General features: G+C 44.4%; 1 protein-coding gene across 1 annotated transcript in view; it reads left to right on the top strand.

Moving 5' to 3' along the window:
* The first annotated feature begins 1,748 nt into the window (after nucleotides 1-1,748).
* Nucleotides 1,749-13,038, top strand: part of LOC109887922 (cingulin-like protein 1) — a 33,371-nt gene continuing 22,081 nt past the window's right edge. Inside the window, exons 1-8 of the mRNA XM_031811387.1 lie at nucleotides 1,749-1,894; nucleotides 4,791-6,489; nucleotides 6,622-6,716; nucleotides 8,683-8,779; nucleotides 9,308-9,409; nucleotides 9,705-9,853; nucleotides 10,640-10,778; nucleotides 11,071-11,283. Of these exons, the coding sequence (XP_031667247.1) occupies nucleotides 4,840-6,489; nucleotides 6,622-6,716; nucleotides 8,683-8,779; nucleotides 9,308-9,409; nucleotides 9,705-9,853; nucleotides 10,640-10,778; nucleotides 11,071-11,283 (2,445 nt within the window). The 5' untranslated portion in view covers nucleotides 1,749-1,894; nucleotides 4,791-4,839. The remainder of the gene's footprint in view (nucleotides 1,895-4,790; nucleotides 6,490-6,621; nucleotides 6,717-8,682; nucleotides 8,780-9,307; nucleotides 9,410-9,704; nucleotides 9,854-10,639; nucleotides 10,779-11,070; nucleotides 11,284-13,038) is intronic.

Genomic DNA, 13,038 nt, shown 5'->3' with positions numbered 1-13,038 from the left:
TGGGCATGTTTTATATAAGAGTGGGACCACCTTGTTTGAAGGCTGACTTCCTGTGGCTCTGGCTGCCTGTGAGTGAGCCATGGTGGGCCTGCTGACAGATGAGTCCTGGCTCATGTCTCTGGAGCCAAACCAAAGGGCCTACTGCCACGCAGTGGATCCCAATTCTATCTCTGTCTGTAGGTCTGTCTATTTGTTGATTGTTCCATCCCACAGAATGATCTGTCTCCACTCCTCTTTTATTATTAAGTATCTCTTCTTCGGTACATTTTATTTTCTAAACCCAACGGACAATTTCCCCTCTTACATAGAAAGATGTTACATAAAAACATCAGCCACACCATCACAAGAGTCAAACTTGACCGTGACCTGACTGTATAGCCATTGTGTTCCATTGCCATTCTAGAACGCCTCCAGTTTCCCTCAGCCAGGGTCAGACAGCGCACTCTACTGAGCATGCTTGGAGGTCCCAGCTGCTGCACCTCGGAGGAGAACAGAGCCCCTATTGTGCAGCACTGTAACTAACACAACATAGCGCCAGAGAGTTGAGATTAAAGACACATTTACAGCCCACACTCTCAGTCCTCTCACAGACACAGAAATGAAAACACAGTGGGCCACAACAAAGGGAGGGGGCAGCTGAGGCCACAAATAAAATGTGGCTGATGCCCTTTGCTGTCCTCTAAACGAAAGAACTGCGATTTTAACGTTTATTAAAGTCCTTGTGTGAGCCATTGAAATGCCTACTCTGTGCCACAACAAGGACTGAGGGCAATTGTTGTTGTATTTTCTCTCTAAAGGTTCAGAGCAACTAAAGAATGATAATATTTTTTTTAATCATCATGCTTGGGAACCAGGTGTAAAAAATAACGGGAAGTATTTTAATAGAAATAAAAAAATAGCTGTTATTATACTGTAATAACTCTGTAATGTGTTATTTTATAGAACTGTAATGTTCACAAAAATCAAAGTCAACACTGCACATTTGCATTTCAATTTCAACACATTTGGGAGGTTTCTCGTAAATTGGACATCATCCTGTATAAAAATGCTGTATAACAGTGTATAACTGCAGCATTTACCCAGAGTAAACTCTTGGCAAATTGCATAGAGGTAAGTAATTATCCACTAGATGTCGCTGTTGGTCTTAAAAATAGATCAGCAAATGGGAGTGGTCCACACCGTGCAGTGAATCCATATGCTTCAGTAAACAAACATTATCTGCGTACAAAAAAATAAAAACAAACAACAACAACCAAAAAAACAAGTTCAACTATTAATTGCGGACTTTTTAGTTATATTTTCTTTGGTAGCTTTATTATCACCACAAATTCCTAGTAAGGCTAATGGAAAACCCATTAACGGGGCCTGAAGGATTTTGTAAAATAGCTCACCAACATTTTCATTTATGATTAATGAGGATGATATAGAACGTGATGGGCCCTGCCATATGACGTGTTAAGTACAGTATACATTTTAATTTTAATTCACAAATTGCAATCAACATCAATATGGGCTATTCATATCAGCCACAATGAACTTTAGTAGGGCCTAACTGTTGCAACTGTGGCTAGCAACAGAGTATCTTTGATAAACTGATAAAGGGACACTTTGGGTTGACTGACAAAAAGTTGGGAGTGTTCAGGTTTGCCAATCTGGTCCTAGATCAGTGTTTTGAGGTTTAGTGTTTGGTAGTAGGGTTTGAGATGGGCGGGTTTACAGAGTTCTTAGCAGGGGGCGGGGTATTGCAGAAGCTTCAGGCGTCTCTAAACTGAACTGATTCAGAAAACATGACCTGCAACAAATAGATTTTGAACAATTCCGTGGAGTATGCCACTTAAACGTTTGTCCATTATTGAACAACTAATACGCGATTATTGTTCGTAAAGCGCAGCTGGTAAGTGACAAGTTTCTCTTCTTACACTTTTTGTTACAGTAGTAATTGAATGCGTCATAGCGTGGGAACTTTAGGTTACTGACTGGGCAGTGGCCGCTATAAACACATATATATGCAGATAATTGGTTTACTTGGTTTATCATGGAGAAAACTACATTCAAAATCGAGTTATTTCATGTTAATGTAAATAAGAAGTTAAACCACCTGTTGTACCCTAAACTAATGCATCAGTATAAACTTTTGAAAACTTTGCTTATCTTGCCCTTTTCCAATTAAAATATCAGTGCCAAATCAATACATATTAAAGAGGAATATGTTTGTATACAATTTATAAATTGTATAAATTACTTACAGTATTTAGAATTTGAAGAATTGTTGTATACTAAATGAATCTATTTTGCATTCAAAAATCATTTTTAATCAAACATGTTACACATTTTTTAATATCATATACCACATTCTGTAATATGAATAGATTAAATAAAATATCATCTGCCGTGAATGTAACTCTTTTCTATTCAGTTTTTAATCTGCAATCAAGGCAGTGTCCTAATGTGCTCTCCTATAGTTGTCTTTTACAGGCCTGAATGGTGTATTGTGATAACAACACACCCCCAGGATGTAGAGAACCAGCCAGTGCACTGCACATGTAGATTATTCTCATTTTTGTCTGTTCTCAATCTTTCCCTGGAAAGATCAAAGGCAGGGCCTTGACATCCTAACCCACTCTCAGCACTGACCTTTGGTCTGAGGTGTAGGGGGACCGTGGCGAGGGTAGTGCTCTAGTTATGGATTGCAGGGGAACAGGGGGGAGAAATTGGCCCAGCAAGTGTTTCCTCCCTTGCAGAGAGTAACACAATGAGAGGAAAAGAGCTGCACTCACACCTCACAGCCCTTGTGTTGTTGGATACATGTGATACTTGGTGTGAAAGAGGCTATTGTGTCATCTTCTGCTGCTTTCTGTCCTCCACAGTTCCTTTCCTTTTGGAGAAAGGGGCTAACTTGGCCTCATTGTTCTCCCTTCCCTTCAATGGCTGGAAAGTATGATGTTCTGTCCTCTGAGTATTAATAGAATCAGGAAGAGCCTGCTGCATCGCTTCAATATCAACATGCTGGTTCAGTTCTGTAGAGCAGTATACAACACTCGTTTTCAGTTTGAAAGAGTGATTTATTGAGATTTCCTCAAAGGCCTTGCGGGCATGTCTGTGCATTTCATTACAAAGTGACATTATCTGCTGTCACCTTTGTTTCCTTATCATAGCCCTCCCATCCCTAGCACCATTTGTCCTGCTATTGTAACACCAGGCCATTCATGACATTCATCTATGTATTTGTTTGTTTGGGGGGTGAAATAGGACCTTATCAGCTGAGCCTACAGGACTCTGATAAGAGCCCATTGTCTATACAAACACATGGTGCCCACTGATGTCTGTGATGCTGTGTGTCTCTGCTGGCCTTCCTGTTAGCTGATACAGACCTGTTTCTTAGGGTCAAATGGCCCTATGCTCTGTCCTCAGCTTCAGACTACACACTACTTGTAATCTGGCAGATAATTCACAAATCTATGTCTTTACTCAGAAGACACTCAGATACTTGAGTCAAAGAACTTGATCTCTACTTTATCTGTGTGTTATAATGTGAATACCCAATAGTATCAAGGTGGTCTAAATATTCAGTTACTTGTGTATATTTTTGGCAAGTATAGTAGAAAACAGTTGAACCTATCAGCACGAGTTCCTGTCTTCAGTGGTATAGTACCTCTCTTAATGCTGTGGTGTTAAGTGGGGTTGATGATAATGGCCCTGCTGTAGGTCTATTACCCTGCTCCTCCCATGGTACACTGTTACACTGACTAGGGCCCTCTACAGGGACTGCGAATCACAGTGTATTGTACAAGGATTGGCAGAGGTTGGTTCGAATCACAGTGTATAGTACAAGGATTGGCAGAGGTTGGTTCAATAGATTCACAGATAGACACACACACACACACACACACACACACACACACACACATTCATTAGCAAAGACATTCAAGAAGGTTACTGTATAGGCTACAGCTACGCACAGTCATGGGATTTCCAGGTGTAGTGTGACATATCGTTGGAGTCTGTCACTAAGCTGTAATACCATATATTTATTGTCAGGCCATTAGACCTGCTTACACCTTTATGTGCAGTAAATATTAATTCACACCATGTTTAAAATTATTCATTTATGCCTGTTAGTAACAGCCAATTACAGCGCATTAAGATGCCAGTTAGTAACCTGCTTGTTATGGTTTCGTATACAGTACCTGGTCATATTTGCCCTTCAAAAGAGTGTAGCAAATGTTGATTCACTGTTTTTCAAGTTCAGTGTGTTGATAAAGACTGGGCTCTCTTATGTTATTTTAGGGCAGTGCAGTGTCTCACTCCTTCATTTAGCAGGAAAAGGGAGTACCTAGTCAGTTGCACAACTGAATGCATTGAACCGCATTTAAACCCAGCCCATCTGAATCAGAGAGGTGCAGGGGGCTGCCTTATTCATCATCATCGGTGCCCGGGGAGCAGTTGTTGTTGGGGGTTAACTGCCTTGCTCAACGGCAGAATGGCAGATTTTGCCACCTTGCCAGCTCGGGGATTCAAACCATCAACCTTTCGGTTACTGGCCCAAAACTCTTAACTGCTAGGCAACCTGTAGTGGAGCTGAACAGTTAGGGTGCTCTCTGTGGAACCACTCTCTAGACACAGAGACCATTAAGTACAGAAAAAAGGAAAATTAGACCAGATGACATAATCAAATGTTGTGAGGCTTTAACTCTCATTAGCAGGCCATGGAGCAGTGAAACATTTGCTGACGTTATTAAATCTGATGGCATCTCATTTCTGACTAAACCAGATTATGTCCTTTTTTTCAGAGGTGGGCCTGATCCAGGGAGAGGGATTTATTATCTTGCTCATTTCCTGATGGAGTCGTACAGAGTCAATCAACCGGCCCGCTCTTCCAGGCCTCACAATGGAGCTGGCTCCTATGGCCTCAGCATTAGGGTCCAGGGGATTGATGGACACCCGTACGTGGTGCTGAACAACCAGGACCGTGGGTCCAACTCCTATACAGATCCTAATAGTAACGGCTACAATGACACACAGGGCTCCTTTATTGACAACTACCATGAGTATGACTTCAAAGGAAGCAGGGAGGCTGTTTCTGACAGCCCCTTTGTTGAGTACAGGTCCCAGAAACAGATGCAGTTTGGGGGCTCTCACAATGGAGTCACAGAGCAGGGGAAGAAGCCAGCGTCCACCCTGCTGAACTTCCAGAGACACCCAGAGATCCTCAAGCCTTATGACCCAGAGAACAACACCTTGAACCTGGATGGTAACCACAGCCTGCCTCCCCGGCCGATGTCCCTGGCGGAGACTGGGAGCACCTACCAGAGCTCTTCTCCCAGATCCACCTCCCCAGTAGTCGCCCATGCCGGGTCATCCAGCCTGGATCATAGGAGGAGTCCTGCCCTGCAGGAGAGAACACAGCCCCAGCCCAAGCCCCAGCCCCAGCCAGCCCCCTCTAAGCCTCAAACCAAACTAGTCCAGTCTCAATCCAAGCCTCAAGCCCAGCTGGCTCAGCCACAGTCTAAGACTCAGACCCAGGTGGCCCAGCCCCAGACCAAACCCAAGTCTCAGCACCTGTCCAAACCCCAACCCCAGTCTCTGCCACAATCTAAACCCCAGTCTCCACCCCAGTCTCAGTCTCCACCCCAGCCCCAGCTGCCCCAACGTGTCCCCATACCCCAGCCCTATTCTGTGTCCAGCCCTCCCAGTGAGCAGACTAAGGCTTCCTGCCGGTCCGCCAGCACCACTAGCCTGGAGCGCAGCCGCCATGAGCCAGACATCCTCCCCCTGCGCAGAGTTGACTCTAGCGGCCCCGTGCTGCAGTCCTCGTCCCGCTCCCGCCACTCCTCTACCTCCTCTACCGACCAGCTGGAGGCGCTGTACGCAGATACCATCAACCGCCACCAGAACCGACGCTACATCCCCTTCCAACCCGGCACGGGCCGAGACATCGACACAGGCTCCATCCCTGGCGTGGACGAGCTCATCGGCAAGTTTGACGGCAAGGATGGTGGTCACCAGCGACGGGGCAGGGCAGGCCGCAGGAACAGGATCAACCCAGAGGACAGGAAGCGCTCTAGGAGTGTGGACAGCGCCCTTCCCTTTAGCCTCCAGGGAGAGTCGGAATACATGGATGCGTTTAGCAAGAACCAGGGGAGGTCCAAGGAGCACGTCCTCCGCCCCTCACAGCTGCATCTGCAGAAGGTGTCTGGGAGAAAAAACTCATGGGTGACAGCGGTGGAGGGGAAGCCAAGTGCCAAAGCTTCGGCCTGTGGTAGCAGTGCTCCAGGCTCCCCTCAGAGCATGACCTCTAAAGCAGCAGGCTCCATCCAGGGGTATAAGGCGGTGCTAAATCGCTCCTCTACATTACCCCTGGACAGTACAGATGCTGAGGATGGTCAATCTTCACCAAGCACAAAGATTTTAACAAGTGTGGCTACAACCTCTCTATCCATCCCTTCCTCTAACTTGGGCAAGAAGCCTAATGCAGAGATGGATGTGCAGGTAAACAATACATTATTTATGATTACAGTTAGGTTAGTTGTTTAACTAATCATTCTCTATTACTGCGTAGCTGCATTTGAAAGTATCTGTCAGAACTCTGATGGCTCTCTGTTTCTTTCCTCTTGCATCCAGGTGACACCTGATCTTTTGAAAGGTCAGCAGGAGCTTTCACAACAAACACATGAAGAGACAGCAAAACAGATATTGTTTAATTATCTCAAGGATGGGTGAGTTTTTACCTCACTGATGTAATGTTCCTGGTTCACTTTTTATCGCAGAACATTTTCCAGTTTTACAGAAATGTCTATTATATTCAAAGGGTATTAATGGAATAATGTTTTGTATGAATTGCTAATACATTAATACACTAGTAGGCAACATTATGACGCCATGAGTATCACTTTCAATATGCAGCGGGCAGTAAACTGCACAGTCTAAACATAACATGTGCCAAGTTACACTCTTAAAGCTGCGATATGTAACTTTTTGGGCTACCCCACCAAATTCACATGGAAATTCACGTAGAAATATGTGTTATAACGCTGTCATTCTCATTGAAAGAAAGTCTATGAAACGGTAGATATGTTCTATGTGCGCTATTTCTATGCTTCCCATTCTAGAGTTTTGTTTTTGCCTTTTTTACTTTTGGTTTTGTACACCAGCTTCAAACAGCTGAAATTACAATATTTTTGGGTCATGTAAAAAAAAAATCACAGTGGTTTAGATGAACAATGATTCCATACAGTATACTTGCTTCTTTTGCCACATAAACTGAAATTAAGCAAACTATTAAACATTTTGCAAACAGGAAATGTAGGAACTATTTCTGCATAGTGCATCTTTAAGGAAAGCATCATTTGAAAAGGAAAATGCCCCATGGGAGCACTTAAATGTTTTTGATCTGAGTCTGACTGTTTGTGATAAAAGGGAAGGAATTTATACTCCCATTCAGTCTCCACCTCCATATCTAAGCTGTGGTCGATGCAGCTGCTTAGTGGTGTTCTCTCTCTCTCACTCTCTACTGAGGAATGTAAGGTATCAACCCTGCTCTGCTCATCACCTGATTCTTGATGTTCACCGTTCACCCCATGCTATAAATCCCATCACTTACAGTAAGGGGGAATGGAGGAGTTATCGGTGGGAAGCATCTCAGATTAGTATCTCTATGGTGTACTTCCTGGTTTAAGATAGATGAACTGGTAAGGGTAATCATGATACATGATGGTTTATATTGTTAAATAGTAAGATGAGGCGCTAGACAGTTTTGTTGTTGTTCAGTACCAAGCTACACCATCTGAAGCTTACTATAGCATAGCTGGTTTCACTCTCTGAAAGTTGTATAGCTAGACTAAGTTAAAAGGCTTTGGGGGGGGTTACAAAGCTTAAACCAAGTATGTTCGTCAAGAAGCCAAGTCTGAAAGTCCAGTGCATATATCCAATAGGATAACATGTCAATCACAGCACCAGTAAAGCTGGATCTTGGAGTTCCTATCCAATCCCAGGTCAAGTTCTGTGTCTCTCACAGAGCATTGTGTCATGGTTGGACTGTACATTTGTGTCCATAGTTTTAGAAGATTTGCAATTTAAATCCTAAACTTCTAAAGTGCCTTAGTTCCTAAGTGTCTACATTCCATGTGTGCTCCAGTTCAGGAAACTGCTTTGGGTGTGTCAGGTCACAGGTCAGGGGTCAGAAGTCAATGGAAAGGAACACAGATGGAAGTGGTGTGCTGAGTCATCAAAGAAAGGACAAACATTCACTCGCTGAAGTTATTAAACTTTAATGAAGGAGGGGGGCTAGAACTCCCCTGTCAGGTAGTGGAATTGAATGGAACCATAGAACCTTCCCCGGGTTGTGGCAACCCAATGTTCTGTTCATTTTCTGTCCCAATATAGGAAGAGAGAGGGTGCACCCTGCATACAGCCCAGTTGTATAGCAGGGCCAGGGATGGAGGGAGACACATTCTCCTAAATGTGCCTCCTAATGGATAGCTGTAATGAGGTTGAGCGGGTTGCGAGGTGACACATCAAAGCAGTTGGCCCCCGGCAGAGCAGGAACCAGAACAGTCTGGGATTAGACCCTGATCTGATCCACCTACCACACACAGAGACCCCTCTTTACCCTCAGATCAATCGAGTGTGAGAGTGCACCTGTGTTCTGACTATGTGTGTGTGTGCGCGCGTGTGTGTCCGCAGGAGCACTGATAACGAGGACACCACCAAGAGGAAGGTCAACCTGGTGTTTGAGAAGATCCAGACATTAAAGTCACGGGCGGCAGGGAGCGACAACAAAGTGAGGCATTGTTGTGGAGTTGTTGTAATTAAACTCAACAAACAGCTAAATCTGTGAGCCTCTTATCTTAGCCTTAGGCCAGAAGCTTTCGCTTAGTGAGCAGCATACAAGCCACAAGGCTGTGTTGACCTAGCATTGACAACAGCCACTGTGGTTACCACCAACAGTGGAGGCTGATGGGAGGAGCTATAGGAGGACGGGCTCATTGTAATGGCTGGAATGGAAAAAATGGAACGGTATCACACACATGCTTAACTCCGTTCCATATATTCCATTCCAGCCATTACAATGAGCCATTCCTCCAATAGCTCCTCCCAATAGCCTCCATTAACTGCCATGTGTAAACCAGTGCAGTATGGAGAGAAACTAGTCACTACCCTTCCTTTTCTTCATTAAGATCTGCCATGAACCAAAGCAACCGACATGTTTTTGTATTGTACGAAAATGCTATCATACAAATATATTGTGAGTTATTTTGAAAAGGGAAATGGAGTCAAATTTAACTCCTGTCCCTGTTGCCCCTCCCAGTCTCCTGACATAGCTACCCAAGCCAAAGCCCTACAGGAACAGAGGGGGGCACTGGAGAAGGATGTTGTTGAACTGAAAAAGCAGCTGGAGGAGCAAACCAAGGTAATACTATGATGCCATGTCATACATGTTGACTCTAGCTGCTATCTTGGATGTCTGTGCAGGACATGAGAATCCCTAGCTCCTGCCTCTTAAGACACAATAATCCTATTGGTGCTAATAGCTAACTTAAGCAGACCAGTAGACATCACAGCCACTGAGTTTATTGGTTAGATAGTTCGTAGTCAAAACTGTAATTCAGATACTATACTATGAGCGCCATGCATTTCATATTTATTTGGTGTGGTGAGAGGAATGGTGTTTTATTAAAGTGTGTGTGTGTCCTTGCGTGTTAAAGAAGCAGATGGGTCTGACTGAGGCCCATGAAAAGGCCGGAGCGGGGGTGAAGGTCCTGCAGACGGAGCTAGAGAGGAGCCAGGAGGAATGCTCCCGACTGAGGGACAATCTGGCCAAAACAGAGGCTGAGCTCCGCACCACACTGGAGGAGTAAGTGACTGACCACCAGACCAGAGCATACACTGTGAGGCAAGGAGTGACAGGTCGACAAGGCCCGGGTTAAGAAACCAGCACAATGGGGATAATTCTCAGATTTACAACTCTTATTGGGAGAAAGTTGTTTTATCTATACCTTTTATTGCTTTTGTGGAGGAGAAAGTTGTAGTTTGTTTTCTGTTGTCACAGGGGGATTATATGTTCTAATGTGTTCCTTGGGCTTGCAGTCTCTTTTTGGCCATTAGAGTTTCTGTCTTTGTCTGAACATAATGGCCTCCTATAGTTCTCCTTCCCCTCTGACATTTTGTGTTAATGTACACTGCAGAGTCCCACCAAAGCCCCACAAAGTGAGGAGTAAATATCATCATGGCTTAAATGTCTGTTGATGTTGGACTATTTAACCCTCTGTTCCCCCCCATGTCTTTGTGTGGTATTGTTTGTTGTAAGTGCTTGTGCACATTGTTGACTGGTGGGCGACGGGTTTTGTACCCATGTTGTATTTCTGGATGCCGGTGGTTTTGGAATTAAACTGCTCCGGTTATTACCCAGTTCTGCTCCCCTGCGTCTGACTTCTCTGCCATTAGTTACGCACCCCTTACAGTTGGAGTGGGCTCGTGGTGTGACTGTGATGTGATCAGTGCCCGGGTGCTCATCATAGCCCCTGTTAGCCTGGAGAACAGACGTTTCTGACAGAGCGCAGGTGGTATCGTTCCATTGTGTGAAGCAAGGTTCAGGTGATGGTGTGTGTGTTGTGACTGTATGCTGCTCTGTGTCTGGCAGGCTGTTCCAGGTGAAGATGGAGAGGGAGCAGTACCAGACGGAGATCAGGGACCTGCAGGACCAGCTGTCAGAGATGCACGACGAGCTGGATGGCGCCAAGACGGTGGTGGCCGACAGAGAGAAGGATGCCATGATGGAGGTAATACACAGGCCAGGTCCCACAGCTCTCAGGGGAGAGAGCGTTGCCATATAGGAGCTTAGTGGCTTGCGTGGAAAAGGCTTTGCGGTCCCATAATAACCACCATGTCAATACCATTGTAGTGCCAGTGTTGGTAATGTGTAAACATGTTATTCTTCCTGGCACATTTTCTGAAGCAGAATAATGGCAGTGCTGGAGATTTCTGTGCACGTCACCTGTTGAGGTAGCAGTTCATCTCAGGGTGAGATTTTAGCGAGACACCGTCACCACTTCCTCCTCTCCTGCTGTGTAGGACCTGATGCAAATGAAGCTGGACTTACAGGAGGTGCTGCTGGCCAAGGAGGAGCAGGAGGAGGTGCTGAGGAGGAGGGAGAGGGAGCTGACTGCCCTGAAGGGAGCACTGAAGGAGGAGGTGGCCACACACGACCAGGAGGTGGATAAACTGAGGGAGCAGTATGAGAAGGAGATCAGCAAGCTGCAGACGTCTGTGGAGAAGGCCAAACAGGTAATGGATGTTCCCCAGCCACCCATGGCCTAAGGTTGTCAGAACGTTGTATCATGGTCCCCTGGAGGTTTTGTCTAGTTCCCAGTTGGTCTCGGTGACGTCCCTGAGGATGTTTTAGGTCGTTCTTGGGATGTTGTGTCATGGTGCCTTGGTCGCAAAGAAACATTCTCCCTCACCCCCAAAAAAAACATTTTACCCAGGGCACACGCACCCTACTTAAATTACACATCACCCCTTGTTACTGTTGCCAAGCCCATCAAGGCCCTGATTGGTTGACCACTGATCCAGTAACAATGCTTTGTCTTTTTTTTAAATACTTTTTTAGGGGGTGCGTGTCTTTATCTTTTGGCAATGCTTGGGACACCCACACCACAAACAGAACTTTTAACATACAGTGTTACATATTTGACATACATGATTACATTGTATATGTTTATTCATACAGTAATTATTGCTTAACATGTCCTCACCTGGGATTTGAACTCACAACATCTTAGTTCATGGAATTCCAATCTTGCAGCTACGCCACCATGTCTATATCAGTAACTGATTTCACCTGTAGCAGGTGTAACATTCTTAGACCGTCAGTGGGATAACGTTGTGTCGAAACCCTTTCGGGATTTAATGGGCACGTCGCCAAATGTCCTCAGGACGTCACCTGTTTGCTGGGTGTATTGATGTTAATGGGAGATTTGGGCAAACCCTAGAGTATGGCATCACGTGCATTTTGGGTAGTAAAGTGTTTGTTTAGAAGGTTTGTTTGGGATTGTATTTGTTGCCATATGTTCGGCATCAGTAGATATTCGATAGCTTTGAAGTGAAATTACCAGGAACTTTCAACCAGCTTCAATGTTGTGCCTCAAAATTAAGCTAAATTTTAGTAACTAACACAATACGACCGTTTTACCTCGAACAAAAACTCTTTAAGTTGTTTTTGTTATGACTACTGTGTATTGGAATTAAGATTACGCCCAATCATTGTCTACCAGTTGTTAAGATAGTTCATTTGTTTGGAACATGTAAATAATGATTGCTATCCAAAGGCCATTGAATTTGTATAACTTTAGTGTTCCATTGTTTATTTACTGAGGAAATTAAACCCATATTATGTGTTATTATAAGGAAATCAGGCTTTTGTGTTTATTGAGATTAAAATGTTACATACAGTATGCATACTTGAATGAATTTCTGGAAAGTCCTCTAGGAGTTAGTGAATCATTGACTGCATGGTGCCAGTGTTAGAGAATGTCATAGTTCTATACATGAACTGCTCTACACCTCTCTCTTCTTGCACTTGCTTGCCTAACTGCATTTCACTGCACAGACTTTAATAACAACCCCAGCTGAAGGCTGAAAAACAAGTCTAAAAACTGTTAAACAGTGCTGGGCAAAAACACTCCCTTCTCCGTAGTTCATATGAACCAACCAATATAAAAAGACTCAGCTATCTGACAGTTAAATCAGCTTGTCATCCCTTTTCATGGGAACTTATTGGACTCTGTTTACCCTAGATGACATATAGTGTCATTAAAAAGCTTTAGGAAGTATTTAATGATGTTGAGGCGTTGTTTTGCTGTGAACACATTTTACTGGGTGGCTCAACAGGAAGAAAAATAGGACCAAACAAAGCCTTTAAAAGACTGGGGAGAGGGGATGGGGAGAGGCAAATGGACTAGTAAAGAGAAGACAGGGTAGGGAAGTGGTAGAGAGGACAGTGAGGTAAGAGCATACATAGGGCTAATGGAGGAGAGAGAC

Source organism: Oncorhynchus kisutch, linkage group LG3 (assembly GCF_002021735.2).
Source record: "Oncorhynchus kisutch isolate 150728-3 linkage group LG3, Okis_V2, whole genome shotgun sequence".
In the NCBI taxonomy this organism is placed as follows: Eukaryota; Metazoa; Chordata; class Actinopteri; order Salmoniformes; family Salmonidae; genus Oncorhynchus; species Oncorhynchus kisutch.
This window is presented reverse-complemented; position numbering and strand designations above follow the sequence as displayed.